This window comes from Meleagris gallopavo, chromosome 5, assembly GCF_905368555.1.
Source record: "Meleagris gallopavo chromosome 5, MGAL_WU_HG_1.1, whole genome shotgun sequence".
In the NCBI taxonomy this organism is placed as follows: Eukaryota; Metazoa; Chordata; class Aves; order Galliformes; family Phasianidae; genus Meleagris; species Meleagris gallopavo.
This window is the reverse complement of record NC_139408.1, coordinates 1,265,537-1,285,774: the sequence shown is the minus strand read 5'-3', so window position 1 is coordinate 1,285,774 and position 20,238 is coordinate 1,265,537. Positions and strand designations below refer to the sequence as shown.

General features: G+C 36.2%; 1 protein-coding gene across 1 annotated transcript in view; it reads left to right on the top strand.

The window, feature by feature from the left end:
- The window catches only part of ELP4 (elongator acetyltransferase complex subunit 4), a 127,197-nt gene that overhangs the window by 40,846 nt on the left and 66,113 nt on the right, over positions 1 to 20,238 (top strand). The window contains exons 8-10 of the mRNA XM_085223818.1: positions 1,437 to 1,625; positions 15,430 to 15,538; positions 18,246 to 18,352. Coding sequence (XP_085079944.1) covers positions 1,437 to 1,625; positions 15,430 to 15,538; positions 18,246 to 18,352 — 405 coding nt within the window. The remainder of the gene's footprint in view (positions 1 to 1,436; positions 1,626 to 15,429; positions 15,539 to 18,245; positions 18,353 to 20,238) is intronic.

Sequence of the window (20,238 nt, the reverse complement as noted above, 5' to 3'; positions counted from 1 at the left end):
GTTTTCCTTTTCTTATTAGAACTTGGGATACCCTAGTCTAATAAATACCATATAGAGAAGTCAGATTTAACCTTTACTGTTAAATTATCCATACATTCACATGGACATGCAAAAAGGTAACTTTATACAACTGAAGCCTACAAGTCTTAAAAGCCTATGAGGCTTAAGAAAGCACCAGAGCTAGGACATGCATTGCTTTCACAAAGATAAGAGAATTGGCAGGTTGGTTCACTGTGTGAGCTGCAAGAGTTGGAGGAATGGAGAACCACGTGGTACTGACTGAGTTTCACAGCTAGGGATCTGTCTCCCCAGCATGGAGAAGGAAGCATTTCTGAGAGCAGCCTCTTTAGAGCCTGTCTTCTGGACTCCCAAAACAGCTGTACAATGTTTTGTGCTTGATAGTTACTGGTCACTCCTGCTGCAACTCAGGATGGGGAGATGAATACCTACAGTTCATTGAAGCATATAATTGTAATGAAAAATGGCTGAAAGACTTTACTCATCTAAACTAGGATTTTATATATTTTTTTTAAAAATAATAGAAAAAGAAGTTGGTCTTTACTTAAGCATGGATCTTGAGCTGTAGAAAAGCAACTTTGACCACTTTGTACTGGAATTCTTTTAATAAGAGTGCTTGCTTTCTGTCTCGGCCATTGACAGTAAACATACCTAGGATCTTTCCCAAAGACTACCAAATAAGGTCACGTTGAATAAGCAGAAATTTTTCATCACAAGAGATGATGTTTTAGTTGTATTGTTAAATTACAACTCTGGCTTCACAACCTGTCTCTTCAGAAATGGGTCTAAACTTTAGCCATTGCTCTGCTGACTTCTGTTCCAGCAGCGTCATGCAGTGCAGCAAACAGTCTTTAGTAGGTAACACAAGGCCATTTAGGATGTCACATGTTGAAACAGCTTTAATTCTAGTATCCAGTAGCTAACTAAAGAGAAGTGTTCTTTGAGAAGTTAAAAATAGAAGGAAAAGTTGTGTTTGACAACTCTCGGGCCCTTCCACTAGACCAGCTTACAAGATTTGGGAGAAGGGATTGGCTTACGTATTTTTTGAAGTCAGTAAGGAGGAGGAGAGAAATGAGAGGAAAAAAAGTAATGTTCTAGGATTCTCTTTCAGAATACACTATATGTAACTAGCTAGTTCGCTTTAGAAATTGCACATTAGTAGTTTTGCATTTTTCCACGCTGACTTGTTACTCTTGTATTTAATTATCTAAGGTAGTGTGTTATCCAGCAAGTAAAAGTAAAAAACAAAAATACTCCAACTGTAATTTCCACCAAGATCCCCTGAGATTAAGTTGTGATTACTTAAACTACTGAATTATTACTCTATAAACTGTAGTAGTTTCTAAAATTATATACCATATGTTATTTTTCTCTTAATATTTAAAAAAATAACAAGTGTTGTGTTCTTCTTTTAATAGAAAAAACAAAAGAATATTTTACGGATAGGAATTCAGAGCCTTGGTTCCCTGTTGTGGGATGATGACATTTGTAGCACCAATACTCCTGAAGATATTCATAGCATTACAAAATTTCTGTATGTTCTACGTGGCCTCCTCCGAAAATCTTTATCAGCTTGCATCATCACAATGCCCTCTCACCTTATTGAGGTAAGAAATCTCTCTCTGCTAAGTTTTGTAGTTGATGCTACATCAGTAAGCAGAAATTAGAAGTTTATGGGAAAAATTAAGTACAATTCTAAAAATTGAGAAAGCTCTTTTGATTCAAAGAGCAAAGTTAAACAACAACAGTAGTCTTTCTACATTTTTCTGGGACAGTGTATAATCAATGGATACACAAATGGTATATAAATATCCAGGAGCTTGGCTAATATGATTTCTATTGGAATAATGAGAGAAAGTCACTCACCCTGTCCTGGGCTCGCGAGATGAACTCCAGTGAAGCAGATTCTAAAGAGATCCTTCCCCACTGGCAGTCAGCTCTTAAATGGCTCTAGGAGAGGTGCAGCCAGGCTCCACCCCTTCCTGCAGCACAGGTGATTTGCCTTCACCTGTGCTCCCCTGGCTGACTCACTGCTCGCCTCAGGTGATCAATCAGAGGTTCAGGCCATGATTCAGCAGTCCCGTACAGACAGTCATGCTGCAAAATCAACAAGCACCTTAGCTTGTTGTAAAACAGTCCTAAATAGTTATCCCTTTTATCAGTCATAGTCAGAATATCAGACATTTCGAGCAGTATCAGAGCACAGAAACTTCTGCTAGGAATCTTTTTTCTACTTTTGGGGGGATAACACGCTTTTACACCACCTCAGAACACAGTCCAGAGTTTCAATACAAGACATTTTAATCCACTGTCTTCATCTGTCATACCCATTATGATGATGTATGACCTTGTTTTTAAAGCCAGGAATTGAAAGATACAGGTTTACTCTTTAATTCTAATATTCTGGTTTGTTGGGAACAGGAACAAACCAGGTATTAATCATTACTGATTATAATAAAATAATATGGGATAAAACCTCATATTATATATGGTTCCCTTCATCGTAAAAGGGAAATTTTCATTGTTGAATTAAAATCTTATATTGTGTAAGTAAGTACATCATTCTCACATACATACTGCACTTTGAAAAGGTGTCTGAGTACCTGCTGATGTTATTTAGGTGAATACCCGAACCACTTTTTGTCTGCGCAACTCCATCTCCTTACATGCTTATTTTTAATATTAGATGACAGCGTGTCTTTAAAAAGGTTGATAGTAAAATTTACTGCAATAACTGGAATTTGTGGATGTAAAACTAACTTTCTTCTATTTAAACATTGGGATTTCCTGTCTGTCGCTGAGACACAGAACCTATTTTATTATACTTTTTAAATATTTTAATACAGCAGTGAGAGATACCATATTCTAAAGAAGTCCAGAAATGTCTCTGGAGCAAGTTTTTCTAAGAAACAAGTTGAAGGATATAATCTTTTGTTTTCTTGTAGACTTATCGGGGGAGTTGTTTTTGTTTTCATTTTGGTCAATTCTCTATAAATCGATTCCCCCAGAGTTCCTATGAAATTAGATCTCATTTTCTACATAACTTGTGATTTTGAATTTTAACAGAATTACCTTACAGTAAGTGACGAATATTCTGAAGGGGGAAAAAATGAAATGTGGTTTCCAGAATCTTCACGGCTTTAAACAAATAAAAGCTTTACTTTCTGTTGTTGTTGTTTTTAAAATTGCTAAACTTTATGTATCCTTCTTTAAGTACTAAACTGTGGAGAAAACTGTCATTAGGAGGAGCAAAGCTGCTCTGAGGGTTCCTTATACCCCACATTACTCAGTTCCCAGAGCCCTGCTGTGTAGTTGTTCCACTCTCCAAGAAGCCTGTTAAAGAGCCCCTGAGAGCATGTGTACAGCCCTCCATGTTAATAGTTAATTGGTGAGGATGGCAAGATGAGAGGACAGCCGAACATGTGGTCTCTCAGGCTCAAGCCGTAGACAGACCTTTAGTTATAATAACAGCAGCTGCTCACATTCTCACAACCCAGCTACTCACCATTCTGTTGCTGAGGTTTCTTACTGGATTAAAAAAGTAAAGAAAATATCTTTTCAAGAGAATAAGAGAGGGCATTTGTTTGGTGTTTTGTTGGGTTTTTTTTCCTAGTGCGTTCCTGTATATGTGTATTTAATTTAATCAGAATAAGTTCTAGCATATGCTTTCTCTGTTGAATCTTAAAGCCAGCTGAAGGCATAGGAAATGCATACTGTTATTCTGAAGATGTAGTAAATTCCACATTTATTCCCTGAACAATTATTTCTGTATCTGCTGTATCATCCTTTGCTTCCTAACTATATTAATTAAGGGAGTCTGCAAGTAAAATCTTCACATAATAAGAGAATACAGGATTTCAAAATGTGAAGTGTTATCAAGTTATCGTGTTAGCATAATATTTACAGAGAAATGGTTGCTTTTGAAAAAATAGTTTTCAGTCCTATCTCATGCCATATCTTGTCCCTGACACCCAGTTATAGTTACTCTGGTGAAGAAGAAATAAAACGCACAATTGATACTACTGAATTTCAACAAGGACGATGTAATTCCAAGCCAGACCAGATAGTCTGTATTTTTGTGTGCATTAAATAAAATACTTGTGTGTGTACTTAGTGATTCGCTTCCTTTGTATATTTTGCCAAGTACTTGTCATGTTGCTCTGTGACAGGGAGTTTGCAAATTAAATCTATGCAGCTTTTTTCTTTCGAAAAGTTTAATTTTGCCTTTACATTTCAGAAATTTTATCTTTGTTCTTGGATAATAAAACAGTGAGATGAAGCTCCCTATATACCTCGTGTTCTCATTGTTTTGTTTATTCTCCCATGCTGCTTTCTTAATATGTTTTTAAACAGTCTCTTTTTTTTCAGTCATAACTCACAGTCGTGGAGTACAATAATGCTCTTATTGTTCGTTCACTTTTTCCTACACACTGATATATGCTTTGTCTCTTCAGTGTCTACTGAACGTTAAACAGTGATTTTGTTTGTGATGCTTTTCCCTCTGTGGTACGCATCTACCAGTATGGATCTAATCCACCTAGTTCACTGCTTTCAATTTAGTAAGTTTGAATTGCATTTGGCAGAATATGATGCTCATTCCCCAGTTTGATGGAACACTGAATGTCTTTACAGCCTTCTGTAAAGATGTATTTTGGGAAAAGACACAAATTTACAAAGAATCTGGTTGTGTATAGAGCTTTTTCAGAGTAAGTTAATGAAATTGTAGTCCCCTAAAGAGCACAAATTCTCTATGTTTTATTGATGAAACTCCTAGTGCAGTATATAAAGAAAAACAAATATTCTATTATTTTCTCTATCACAAAACCAGAAATACATTATTCTGGAAGCAGATTTCAAGAAAATGACTCTAAAAACTTAACCAATTAGAAATTTTATTCAGATGATATGTGACAAGTTTTTCTTGATTGATATTTTCTCCTGATTAAACATACTCTTATTTTACCCTGTCTGTCAGGTAATAAATATTGAGATATTTATGAATGTGATTAAAACAGTTGATGGAAGGTTATTTGTCAAGGCTTTCTACTGCTTCTTGAAAATGAGTTGTGCCTCTGAAATAAGATGGTGCAGTTGAAAAGGGAAAATTAATTACATTTTTTAAATCTAGCAAAAATGATCAGGGTGGGCAAATTGTACAGGGATTTAATTTGTTGTTGTACTTTCCAAATTAAGAAATATTATCAGAACGAGAATGGACTCTTGTTTTCTGTATTTTGACAATCTACATTTTTAGTACATAGTGTTAAAAAAAAAAATTGTTCTACAGAATGTGATTTTAATGTCACTGTTCTATGTTCGCAAAAAAGTTGAAATGTGAAATACTTTCATAATTCCATTCTCCTTATTTCCAACTCTGTATCAGTTAAGTAAACAGTCAAGTTCATGAATATGTATTTTTTAAGAAGATTATTGTTCTCATTTGAAGACGTGTAACGCTTTCATTGAAGCCACCCTTTATTTTGAACATGAAGCTGTATTACCGGTAAGGACTAACCACCATATTAGTCAGTGTGTACCAAGGGAAATTAATTGACTAATGAAAAGTCAGTACGGATAAGTCGCAGAAGTTACAGAACCTGTCCTCTGAGTCTGAAGTCCTGTTTAGCAAGTATTTTGGTTATTTCATCCAGCATGTTAAAAAATTGATTTCCTGCAATATTAATGTTTTGATGCTTTGAATGAGCCGGAGTGCATAAATCACTGTATGTTTCAGTGTAGAAAAATTCAGAAGCAAACCTTTTTGCATTCATAGCCTTTTGTGTTCGCAGTGAGAGCTTTAGCAGCTAAACTTGAAGTCAAGCAATAGTGCTTTAGAATCCATTGCTAATACAGAATTGTGAATTTCTCGGTTTGAAATCTATATTCCTAAGACAGGAGCCATGACTGCATTCCCTAGAACTCTACCTTCTGTGAGTTCCCAAGTGCAAAATGCTGAATAACCTTCAAATGTATTTGTGCATGTAAATATTAAACACCAACTGTATTAAGATTAAATGTCACGTATTTTTCTATATCTTAGAAAAGCTTAGCTGAATAAGCTTTCAAAATCCTCTTCTGAATAGAAACTATGGAGATGAAATGGTCTTTATATTTTACTATACTGTTTTGTTTTTTTCCCCTTTAACTGTGGCATACTCAGTTGTATGAAAGAAGTACAATTTAACTTCCATGCAAAGAAATGTTGAGAGTCACGAGTTTATGGCAGTTATTCTATTCAGTTTCTCATACAGTTTTCAGATGGGAATATTCTTTTTTGGATATCCGAAGCATTCATAGAAGCATCTTAAAATTATAATCCAGTAGCAAGTCCAAAGACACTTTAAATACATATTAAAATGTAAATTGTGTAAGAGTAAAACATTTTGCTTCTAATTTCTATTATTGTTTATAGCATTTACTTATCAATTCATAGAAATATTTTCTTTTCATCAAATAAGTTTATGGTTGCCAAGAGGCTGTATCTTAGCTCTGCCACTTCTGATTTGGTAACAAATACTCATTTGAAACTCAAATACATTGTTCATCTGAAACATGTTTTGCACCCGTGCTAACTGTCTTTTAATTTACCTCGCTATATTAATTTGACGACTGGTCACTTTCTGGGTTAAAATCTTTGACTAAAAAAGCCTTCTCATTCTAATATGTTACAATTTAGAGCACTGTAAACACATTCTTATCACAGTAAGCATCAGCACATATTTAATCACAAAATTAAGCTTCCATAATGATTATGTTAAACTTAAAATGTGATGAGCGTATGCAACTTTAGAATATCTTATGTTTTATCTATGTAATCTGAAAATACAGACATTGAAACTTCAAGAAAAATGAGGTGCTATTTAATACTAAATCTTTCAAATGCAGTATTAGATCTAAACAGTTAAATATCCCATCACAGTATGAAGATAGTCATCTGTTCAAGCATATGGAATCTTTTGGCTTCTGGACTAAGTAGTTAATATAATGCCCAGTGTCCAGACATGGACACAACTGTTATGGAAGCAGAAGGGAAGAGGCTCATGTATTGAGCCCATTTGGACAGTGATAAGTAAAGATTAGAAGACAGTCTTTAATGCAAGACAAAGTAGTCATCTGTTTTAAGCAAGTAACTCTGTTGGAAAATGAGGATAGTATTGTTTTGGAGCAACACTAGATTTTTCATTTAAGTAGAACTAGAAGTTCTTGAAAAAAAGTCCCTGTGCATGTTGTATTAACTAAAGTTTTTATCTGTTGTACTTCAGTACAAAGAATAATAATTTAGTGTTAATTTTATAGTTAAAATGTTGCTTAAGTATTTTCTATCCTAAGTGTTTTTCACATCACTTAATATTGAATTTCTGTGCAGCATTTGCTCAGTATGCTTTTATATGAACTTTTGGTGTTGTGCAAAAACCCTGAAATTTCAAAATCTAATTTTACATCTTTTTGTTTAGACCTGCTCTATTAATTACAATATAATCATAATAAAAAGGAATACTGCATCTTTAATGATGTTTTTGTGCCTGTGTAGTTAAGCTTTAATGCCAGGGGAAAAAAAAAAAAAAAGATTAAATTAGCCTTGTAACCTCTTTCTCTTCCAGACTGATGATGGAAAATAAAAGCTCTTAGCCACAGAATGTAACACTTAGAATTAATATTTAATTAGACTAGCAAATTGTACACTGTGGCTGAAAGCTTCCAAAGAGTTGTTAGTGCCACAATTGACCTACAAGTTTAATAATAACTCACTTCTAGGAGCAAGTGCCAGTTCAGCATAGTGGAGCCACTGTAAGAAAGTCCTGTGAGATTAAAATCAGCAAACCAAATGGCAGGCGAGGATTCCTGGGATGGAGCCTTCTGGAAGGCTGGGAGCTGGAGTAGCTTTTCAGCCAGGTTTCAGATGAGAACAGTGGGCAAAAAAAGCTGATCCCTCCTGTTCTGGGAGCTTCTGGTTGTAGGCCAAAATCCTAGAACAGATTTTTTCTAAATGTTCTTACTGCAGCTATTAATTCATTTCACAAATCAAATAATGAATGACTTATCCTCACGTTGTAATTAAGCTTTAATGCAAAAAATAATCCCCAAATTCCTTGGTCACGAATTTTACTCATGGAAGAAGAGCACTTTTGGTATGATGTGTAATTTTGTATGTTTGTGTTGCATAACGTTTCATTTTTTTATTACTTGATTTCTACATAAAAAAGGTTCTTTTTATCTCATCTGATCCGATAAGCAGTTTATCACAGTATTATGAAATATATAAATTAAATTTGTACACATTGTAAAATAGAATATTTTGAAAATTGACTAGTTTAACATTACCTTTCATTTTGTGAACAATTAAAATGTAAATCCAGTAACTCTGCCATTAGATACCCACCTGAGCCTTAATCCTGTGACAAATTATTCTACTGAAATAGGGCACCATAAGTTCAAAATTGTGCAAACACAGAGCAACAGACTGAGGAAGGAACATTCTGCATTATTTATTGGCTAGATCCTAAATAATTAAAGAAATGCCTACTCATTAGTTAAAAATTAAAGCAGGTGATGGCCTTGCCAGCAGAGGGAGCAATCATGTCTTTCCTTAGGTTCCCATCATTTCCAGCCTACCCATCATTTCCACCCTACCTCTTCTTATTGCCCAGCCAGTATCCCATCTGGACATAGCTTTGCCAGACTGCTCCTGATGACAGCTTATAATTTCATACTGAATAAGGGATTATTTTTTTAAATGATTTTATTTTTGAGAACGTTGCACTTGATTAAAAACGTCAGATAGATGTTCCTGTTGATGTTTGTGTACTATTAATTGAAATAATAGTGGAGGACTTTTTTGGTCACCTGTATGTAGAAGGCAATTGACTGTTTAAGGAGTTTAAGTTGCCGCAGTAGTTAGCCTGAATTGGAAAGCAAACTGCAGTGCATTTTTTCAGGCAAAAAGACAACAGAAGGCACTCTTAAACCTTTTTTATTTTTAATCATGAATAATTCCTAGTATAATCTTAGGATTTTAGCTAAGCCAGTTAGTCTCAAATACGTTAATTTCAGCGATTTTGTTATGGCTCTCAGGATTTGATAACGTGACTCTCATTCTTTCTATCTACTTTTACATCTCCTACACTACGACCAACTTGTAGCATTCAATATTTTAAATGTTTACTATTATTAAACTCCGAGGTATTAAAGACAAATATTAACACACAGTTTTTCATTCATGTGCTTTTATACTAATGAGACAAACTTATCATCATAGAATCGTTTGAGTTGGAGGGACCTTTATAAGTCATCTAGTCCAACTCCCCTGCAATAAACAGGAACATTTAGAACATTTACGGCTCAATCAGGTGCTCAGAGTCCTGTCGAGCCTCACCTAGAATGTCTCCAAGTGTGGGACTTCCTCCACCTCTCTGGACGACTTGTTCCAGTGCCTCACCACCCTTATTGTAAAAAACTTCTTCCTTGCACCCAGTCTAAGTCTTCCCTCTTCTAGTTTGAATCCATTTCTCCTTGTCCTGTCACAACAGACACTGCTAAAGAGGACCAGGTAGTGTTCTGGGGAGTTGCTGGGCTAATTTCAGCCCAAATCATGCACTGATTTCTGTCCAATTCCTCACCCTTTCTGGAGAAAAAAGCAGGAGGACTCAGTCAAGCTTATTTCCTTTAGCAACTGTGGTAAAATCCTAGCAAGAGCCTTGCTTGCCAGAGCAGTTCCTAGTCACTTGCAGTCTGTACTTTCAATTCATGAGTGCTGTTAGAAAAGAAAAGAGATTCAGTTCAACCATACATCTACCACCTTTCGCTGCAAGGTAATAGCTAGATTTTCAGCACCCAGACCTTTCTGGGCTTTGGACTCCCGTGCCATCGTATTTTCATGGCACCCCAAAGCCATAGTCACTGCCTTCTAAGCCAAGCCTCAAATTAATGGAACTAGGCAGGGCTTCAGCAAAAGATAGAGTTCACTTCCCAGCACTCTGTTGAGTGACTCTTGACTCTGGGCAACTCGTGACATCTTTGTGCTTGGTACATTACTTCTAAGTGAGGAATGCAGCATTTGTTGATTTTTTGCAAAGCACTTGGAGATCAACAGATGGAAATTTTTATTTAAACTATGCAGTCTTTGTTCTCGCTTTTATTCTGTGAATCTCAACAGCAACTGTTACTGATTTGCTCATTTCATTTATATCAAGTCATGGCTCACTTGGCTGCTGGCCCTTGACAACACTGTAAAGAACCTCTCAGGTCTTCAATGGCAAAACAGACATACGTTTTATTCTAAGTACCAAATGCTTTCTGGCAATTAAGTCTTTTTTAACTAACATAATAGACAAGTCCAGGTCATCTATCCTCAGTAAAGATCCAAAGATATTCTTATAGTGTGTGATATTTAGCTTTTATTTCATGACTGATCATTTTTCTTGAATATTTAAATCCAGAATGTTTAAATGGGATACATTGTCATCCACCTGCATCTGATATAACTGATAATAACCATTGCAGAGTTCCCGTAACGGTAATGGTGTTTCAGGTATATGAGAAGGTAACCGTGGCTCAAATTAAAATTTTGAGTTTTCAAGGTAAAAAAAAAAAATGCTAGTTCTAACTTGTTTCACAGTTGGAAGACTCTGAGTTTTTGCAGACTATCAGTGCAAACATTAAAAAAAACAAAACCTGGGTTTAATACATCATGTAACATATTGGCCAACAGATGCTTTGTCACTTCCTTCCCATTTTTGTGAGTATGTTGCGTCTAATTACCTGCTTGTATCTTTGCTACATTTCCTTTCTTTGCTGCTGTAACTTGTATAAAATACTTCAAAGATGCTATTCATTGCGTGAAGATTTCTAATTTAATATAGTACATATCAACAAATCAGCCAAAATCAATGCTTCTCTGATTTCATCCATATGAACAGATATTTATGCGCGTTCTATTACAGTCAGTAAAATTCTTCAAAGGTAGAAGAAAATGCAGAATATTTAAATGTGGCCATATCCTCTTTGGAGGTGTTGGAAGTCTGCAGAAAATCCTTTAGATATATTTCAAGCAAAGTGAGCTTGTCTTCCATCAAAGACATCACACTTAGATTTGCTTGTCATGTGATATGGATACAGTTTTCTAAGTACCCAAATTTCTTAATGTAACTACTGTTGTTCATCTTGTATTCAGTGGCCTGAGTAAACATCAATTTTATGTAAAACCTAAATTCAAAGTTCAGTTGGTGTGTGAAAGCACTGAAAAAAAGTGCTAATCGACTTGGAGTTCGAGTAAGTACGCAATTTTTGACTTTACAGATTTCGTTAATTACCAGTATAACAGTTCTGGCAGAGCATTTATGAATCATTTATTTTCAGGATTGGTGAATAATGAAAAAGCACACAAAATGTATCTCTGTAAAACTAGTGCAGTGGCCTAATACCTCACTTTATTATTATTTTTTTCCTAGATAAAAGGTATGGATAATTCTGTGATTTTAGCAGTAGTAATTATTAACAAATGGTTAAATATTTAAGCCGTATCTCTTAATGTTAATAATTTATCTTTTCAATTCAAAATCCTGTGGAGATTAAGTAGTAATGACAAGTGGTAAATATTTGTGTGTCATGAAGTCATTACCACTTTATTGTATGGTAATGTCTCAGAAAATATTAAGAATGATTACACCTATTGAATATCCAGCCAGTATTTCATTGCAGTCCAATGTGGTTGTTATATTATAGCACTCAGCTACTTCAGTGTCATGGGTGAGTGTAGCAGAGACAAAAAGGGGACAGCCCAAATTTGCTTTATGTTCAGAAGGATGAAATCACTTCACGTAAACTTGCTCACTTGATCTTTGTTTTTGAGACCTTTCAAACAAAGCATCCAGGTTACTGGATCTCAATTTTAGGATTCAGTGTATTAACTTATAATCGAATGTTTTTAAATAAAAACAGTGAATACATTAATTATCAAAATTAGTTTACGTGAGTGTAAGCGTACAGAAGTCAAATATAGCCCTCACTATGAAAACATAGGCAAAAATTTCTCTTTGAAAACAGACAGTCTCCATGCACCTAATTTTCAGTTTGATATATAAATCAATCTTATAAGTCTATTAACATATTGATGAGTATACAAACGCTGATATATGAAATCCATGTGACTCGAGAGTTTTAACAGGTGCTAGGTGGATTTCATTATAGATCTGAAACGTTTTTATTTTCCTTTTAAGTTTGGAGCTTTTTTGTATTTTCTACGTAGGAAAGTTAAACCTGTTCTGGGAAAATTTTCAATTATTGAATTTGCTTACTGAATTTAAATACTCCTTTTACATAAATTTTATGAGGTTTTTAATTTCTTTGCAATCCGACAAAATAAAAATGGGAGTACATACCTCTGTGTTCTAGACAATTTTTGCCAGGAAGTGAGAGGAGAACTAGAAATTAGAGCAAAGCAGAAAAAGTAAACTTTTTTTTTTCCTAATGTGGAATTCAGATGAACCAAAGTTGATTTGATAAATAATAGTTACGATAAAATTGTCCTTCATTAAGAACTCAATCCAGTAAAAATATATGGTTTTAATTTCAGTGTGTAAGTTTGAGTATTCAATCTCTCTGTCTGTTTGCATTGCTAGAATACCATGCTTTGTCCTCAGATGTGGAAGATGGTACACTGCTTTATTTGCAAATAAGTGTTTCTAAACATGCACAGATAATTACTCAAAGCTCTGTAGATTCTGCAAATAAATTAGTAGGACAAAACAATCTTTTTCCATAATTGCCTTTCCCTAAAAGCTGGTTAAACATGTATGTACAGTTGCCATTTACATATCTAAGTAGCTAAATGGATTTTCTTCCAACAGTGTTTTGAAAGTGCACTTCATTTGAGCTCAAATATTACAAGTCTGAGCTAAAAAGAAAACTCCTGTCTAAAATAGTGAACATGAAGTAAGATATAGAATGAATGCCCAGCCCAGTCTGCACATCAGGGTTGCTACCATATTGTTAGAATAATTATATTTTGGCTGAACTAACTAATTTAGAAAACCTGCAGTACATCTAGCAAGACTGCAAACTTTCCAGGACTGAGTTGGTTGGTTTTCTTTAATTTATTTATTTCTCAATGTAATTTACAACAATACCTCTTCTAGTTGCCAACAAACTCTTTCCTTGAATCCCCCCATTCCTGGCTTCCCTCCTAACCATGTCCTGGCTCATCTCCAGAGCTGCCAAGTTTATGCCAGAAGCAGGAGGTAGATTTGTATGGGGCTGGAGGAAGATCTGGAGCTCTGTTAAATTTTCAAGCCCAGATGGGGCAACATGATTTGTGTGTTTATGTCAGTATGCCATACATCACAACTATCTGTGTGCTGACGTCAGCTTTGATTGGGCATTAATGTGCTGAACACTGCAAACTAGAAAATACACGATAGATACAGATCTATGACAACAATGCCACATAAGCAAATGTCTATTTGTTGTGGCAATTCATTGTGGAAAATATTTCCCAAGATACACTGCATTAAGCCCAGAGAATATTTTGACACACTTTAAAAATAACAACAAAATCAACATAGGCGAACGGATTACAATTAAAGAAAGCAAACTATTCAGAAGAAGAACTGAAACCAACATGCTGAAGTATGTATCACTAGGTAAATATTGAATTGCTTTAATATTTCCAGATCTAGGACTAAATAGGAAAGATGCTATTCTTAGGATTTACAGCACTTGTAATGATGAGGATGCCTTGCTGATGGTTGAGCATCTTTCTACCTACAGTCTTTGTAACCCTTCTTGGTTAAAACAAGCAAGCAAAAAGACTAATGAACAGTGAACTTTTTTCCAAACAGTCTAATTTTTTTTTTCCTATCCTAATAATTCAGGTTAGCTTCCAGAAATCACCTGTATTTACCTGTTAGCCTATATTACAGTGTAATGTTTATTACTTACACAAATAGCACCCAGCAACCTGCTGAAGAATTGGCAAAATAAGGTAATTTCAAGTTTGTGGATATACAGAGGTCACTGGCTACATCAGATTTATAGTGTCCTTAAGTGACTGACCCTATAAAATAATGTGACTAAGAGTTTCCATTAGAATACGGTATGCTGTCTCTCCCTTCCTAGAAGAGGAACTAATTTGCAAGTCATCTTTAATATTTCAGCAGTGGATATAATTAGGGCATGCAATAATGAAGTGTAAGGCTTGATCTGGAAGCAACATTCTTTTACCTCAGTTCGCTTGCATCATTGCTCAGAAAGGGAATTCTGTAGTATTATATTATTTTATCTTTACATGTTGTTAGACTTTGCAGGTAAAACTGAAGTCCTCTGATTCCATGGGGATAGACCATTTTGGCCTGAGCACAAGTAGCAGCTTTGTAAAGAGACCAGTCCAGAGGATTTAATGCCATCTGGCCCATAAGGTGGGGAAGGGAGGGGGTATGGAGGTACCAGGGGACAGGCGGCTTTGGGCCTTGTACCCTGAGCAGATTGGTCTGCGCAGGGCAGGCCATGGTTACAGTGCTCACCTCTTTGGCAGGAGTAGGAAATGGTCACCTTCTGCATCTGCCTCGTAGGCTTCTCTGTGGCTCTATTGTTGAAAGCAATTGATGCAGTGCTCGCTATTTTAATAAACAAGCACGTCAGCGTAATGCACAGATTGTAAAGACATATCTAGCATCTTCCCTTTCTCTATGGTAGCGATTACTGTGCGATTTTTTATTTAAAATTGAAAAAAATGTTTAAATTCACATTTTGTACTGTCAGTCACATAGTTTGCCAACAGAAGCTCAGAACGGACGAAAGTATTTAAGATTAATAAAAAATACAAAATTCTAATGTGGAGCTACAGGGCTAGTTCTTTCTGGGTGGCACGGGTGCGTTGTGAGGCGATGGCGCTTGATACCCCCGTTGCTGTGATGGGCGCAGCAACTACAGCCATCGGGAAGAAGATCGTGCCAGCTGTCCTGGCAGTTTTGAGATAACTGTTTCTTTACGTGAAGGACTGTTTTGCTTTTTAGCACAGATGTGTCCCTTTTTTCCTTTTCTTTATTAAATTGTGACATCACTGAAGCACTCATAAATCTCCAATATGTTGAGTAGTGGTAATGCAACTTGATGCTTACTGCCACACGGCTTGTAAATATCTGCACTGTTAACTAACGCTTATCTTAGAAAGATTAGGAAAATATGAATTTAGTGCTGTTGGCTCTATAATGTTTTCTCCTAGAGCCAAGTATATTTTTCTTTAGGCACAAATTTCCATCTATTTTAAGCAAATAAAATAGCCTTCCATCTAATTTCTAGGTATCGATGACCTACTTTTTCCTACCGTTTGTCACTGAGAAGACCAAGGCTTACTCCATGAACATTAATTACTTTTTTCATCACATACGATGTGTATTTTGTTTCCATGTCTTACAGAATAAAGCAATTATGGAACGTGTAACAAACTTGTCAGATGTGGTAGTTGGTCTTGAATCATTTATTGGCTCTGAGAGAGAAACCAATCCATTATACAAGGATTACCACGGTAAGTTCCATCTTTAGCAATGCGAAAAGTCTGCCCTGAGTGTTTCTAGGGCACTTAGCGGCTTTACCCTCCAATTGGGTATCTGCTCTAAAGTAGAATTTGATTTCATTTTAGAATATACCTCTTAAATGTTCCTCCTTGCTAACCGGTCTTGAGTTAGGAAAATTTTCCGTAAAGTGCATTAAGGCTGCAAAGGAAACATGGCAACTCCTTGCATGTTGTCAAGCCGTATTACTGAGGCATGGCTCAATCAGATGTACATCTCAACAGGCAGGCTTTGGGGAATTCACATGCAGAGGAGGCTTGGCAATCATCTGACCAGTGAGCTGAACTTGTCATGAAATCAATACTTCTGATCTGACAAGTTTTAAGTAGAGAACATGGAAAAACATATATTATATTAAAGGGAATAATCTGCTAAACGATGCGATATGTAAAGTTTCTCTAAAAATAATGTGCTGTTTTGCAGCTTTCAGTTAGAGCAGCTATGCATTTACAGAAATGAATGTGGATGTATGTGGCATGTAAAATGTGAAACTAATCTTAGCAAAAAGGCATGTAGCCTTTCAAGTGATTTATCTTCAAAATGTGTAATGGCGTTTAATCCTGTAATCTTTTTTTTTTTTTCCCCAAAGATTCTGTAAGCTGTTTCAGCAGAACTATTTAAATTTTAGAAGATTAGATAAGAAGTTATGCATAGCCCAAGCAGTGAATAACAAACAGTTACAGCTAATCCAGAGCAGCGCTCGGAGCGTGCATAAATTACAGCTATTATTGTTGTGATGCTACTGTAGTTCCATGGAAACCTTCTGCTGAAAGTAAACTGCTTACCAAAACCTGCTGTAAACATGTGAGAGCGTGGCAGTGCACAGCAGAACGTAGAGAAAAAGCAGCAAGAATGGTGTTGAGATACCACTGTGTGTATGCAGGCTTTGAGTAATAAATGAGGGGAAAATGTTTTGACGGAGAAAATAGTGCATATTTCTTCGTCTGAAGAAGGTGGATGAAAAAGAAATTCTAAAGAAAAGCTGGAATAATTCGCCTAATTATTTTCCCCATTGTATAATCGTGACGTGGCATTTGTTTATGCTAACATAATTCTGTCAGTTTGATATCACTTTTCTCAGCAGACAGGAGATCTTTTTAAGACAATGTGCTTTTTAGCAGTTATTTCCTATTTTCCTGTAAAAGCTTAAAAAAATCATTTTTGGTACTTCTTAATAAAATTATATACCAGTGCACAGCTTTTGTGAGTTAGGCAGCCTTAATAACAGATATTTTTAATGATTTTAACCATGCGGGTTATTTTCATCCATACTTATGTTTTAAGCTGATTTATTTACTGCAAATGATGGGAGTTTTTGTCATTAGTCAGGAAAAGTTTGTTTAAATTCTTGCATTATTTAATGAATTTTGCATTAGTAATTTCGTTAAGGTGTCTGTAAATTCAGGGGGTCGAGGAGTCGGTAAAATAACAATGATGTAAATTGGCTGTAATTAAACATTAAAAATAAGACATAAAAACAACCCTTTGTTATGCCTGCTGCTCCTGCACATGAGGTTATACTCTGAACTCAAAACTGAAAGAAATATTTTTATATGCTCTCAGATTGGAGGCAGGGGTAGAAGGCTTAAATATTCGGAAGCTAATTATTACAAAATATTTTTGTAACAGCATTGAGGACCTTGCTTTTAGTACCTTATAAGCATTTGGCTTTTTACAATATTTCAATTTTAGGAGCTTTCTTTCCCTACTCTCCCTTTAAAAAAGAAATAAGACTCTGAAAAATACTTGCCTTCCTTTAAATAAGGGCTTTAATGTTTGGGGTTTTCTCTCTCACAGCTGCCGTTTTCAGGCGAGATGCCTTTTGTAAATGTTCAGTATTTCCATTCTGACACTGGCTTTATGAATAGCAAATATAGGCCAGTAATCGAGAAGCCCTGTAGAATTTTCCTGGTTTTCAGATGTAGAAAATCACCCTTAGGTTGTTCAGAAACTATATTAGGCTGCACAAAAACCATCCAGCGTCCTTGTCAGAAAACATCAGCGTGAGCTGCGAGTGACAGAATGCAGAGCTTGCAGTGTACCTAGCGCTGGTGCAAACATCTGAGCGGCCAGCTCAGCCTCTTGTGCATGGAAAATGGATTTCTGGGCGGATGGCGGAGGGGTTAAAATTCATGCAGAGGGTGCTCAAAATCGGTGTTTTCCAGAAACTTTTCCTCAGCCTTCTTGAGGGCGCAGGGCGCAGCACCGCTCATTAGAGCCTCGGTGGTTATCACTAACCCATAAGCCTTGTTTTGCTGGCTGCTTACTGGTGCATTTAATAAAATAAAGATCACTCAGTGGTGCCGTGGGCAGCATGCAAGGTGATAGCCATATTTGCTTACTGTAAATACAAGAGAAAATCACACACAAACCGGCTGTAGTTTTGACAAGTATTAAGATCCCTCTTTACATCTGTACTTCTGTACCAAAGTGCAATTAGTTTTCCTCGCACAAGGATTTCTGTTTATCTTATTCTGCTTGATTACTTGAGTATAATCGCACCGTTTGCTTCATTGCTCCTGGTAGTAAGCTCCAGTTTAAAAAGGGGAGGATGAGTGTGTGTAAATATACAGGATTCTGCTGTAAGACTCTCTAATTTATGCATCTGGATGACAGCGTTCTCTTATTTTTTTCCCCTCCTTTACTTTTTCTTTCCACAAGGTTTGCTTCATGTGCATCAGATTCCTCGGCTTAATAGCTTGATCTGTGATGTGTCAGACACGAAGGACCTTGCTTTTAGATTAAAAAGGAAGCAGTTCACCGTTGAGGTAAGAGAAGCGGTTTTGTTTCACTATTTAGAACCCAAAAGGTGGAGCTAATCCCGTCTCTTATGTTTCGTTTTGTGAAATGCATGAAATATGCATCGGATGTTGTAAATTCTTTTCGTTACGTTTTTGCTTTTCCGAACGGTTTTATAAAACACGGCCGTATGCCTTCTAATTAAAGACGTCTCGTTTGCCACACTAAATCGGTCTGTTATAAATAGTTTATTTTGGTTTAAAATGTACATAGAAAGTAGGCCACAACCTTCAATAACAAAGCGTGACATGTTTCTAAGGATGTCAGGAGCATATTTAATTAAATGTTAATGACTTGCTCTTACTTCTGTTAGTGGGTGGGAAAGTAGCTACATGTTATTACCCCGGTAGAGGGATTTTAATGTATAATGCTGCCTAAAATTGTGTGTGGTATGAGGGATAAGTGTCCTTATCAGTATTCAGAAACCATTTTCTTTGCATTACTGAAATCACCTTTCGCTCTTTTATGTCATTTTAAACACAGTATCATTTACACTAATGTCCTTAAGTAAATTTCCTACTAAATTTAAACTTTTTTCCGTGACCTTTATGCAGACAGTCCTGATAGAAGGCAGTAATACAAAAGATGTATTTCATTTTAATCTTGCTAAAGAGCAAATGAACACAGCGCTATTAAGCAATTAGAGCTGATGTATTTATTAACCAAGTAATGCTTAGAGATGGGAGATGGCTTTTGGGGTGATGTGATAGTCATCGGTACAGTCTGGGCAAATTTTTTTTTAACAAAGACATAAAACAGCCAAGCATCCCTGACAAACCATTTTGTTTAATCTCTTTTCAAATGAAAAGCTCTTAAGCAGGCCACTTGTCTTAACTGCTTGAAACCATAAAAAGAGAGAATTGCCACCAATAAATTAGCATATTTTTTACTCCATCACCAAATGATGGTCAATGTGGCTTGGCACTGCTTTGGTGTTTGGGACTTCACCCTTAAGTGACCACTTTGGCCCTTATTTGACCCTCTGCCCTTTTTAGCTGGCCACTTGATAAGGTAACTTGAGGGTTCCCTCTCTTCACTGCCTCCTCCCCTTCACAATTGCAAGTAGCCCTAACCTATAAATCATTGAAAGGGCCCTATCAAGTGACAAATTAAGGTGCCCTCCTCCTAATTAATGGTCATCAATGTCTTTAATTATCTAATCCTATTGAGAGCAGTTAATAGTTAATCAGGCAGCCACTTCTTCAAGCAGGTCATCTCTGCATGCGTGCCAGAAGTTTCCCAAGTCGAGGTATCCTCTTCAAAAGCCGCTTAGAGGCAAATACACGAAGGAAGGCTATTTTCCCCAAAGACGTTCATTGGTAACCTTTCTCATTTTCCAGAGAATGCAGTTAATGCAACCAGGCGCTGTGAGGTATTACACCGTTTCAGCAACTGCTTTGAGCAGTACGTTACAAGCAGAAACTTTAATAGTCTGCAGCTGGTTTTAAAATACAAATGTTTTTACTGCTTTTAGAAGCGCAAAGAAGCACACAGTGTCATTAGGCAGCGCAGGAAAATCACAGTTCAAAGAGCTATAAATTAGAAAATTGTGATTCTTTCCACTTTGAATCCTGACTAAGAATATATCTTTTCTGTGTGTGATTCATAATGTAATTTGAAAGGGGGAAAGTGTGGAGGGGAACTAAACAGGAGGCTCTGTGAAAGGAATGTAATCAGCCATGGGACGGAGCTGCTGGGAACGGCTGCAGTGGAACTCTCGGAGCAACCTGTTGCCCCAGACGTGTCCATGACCCACTTGAGTAATTTCTCTCTTCATTGCTCAGCTGCAGCCCTTTTCAGTTTCTGTTGGAGATATGCTTTCCAGAAGTTAAACTGACTCAAACTGGTCCTTTTT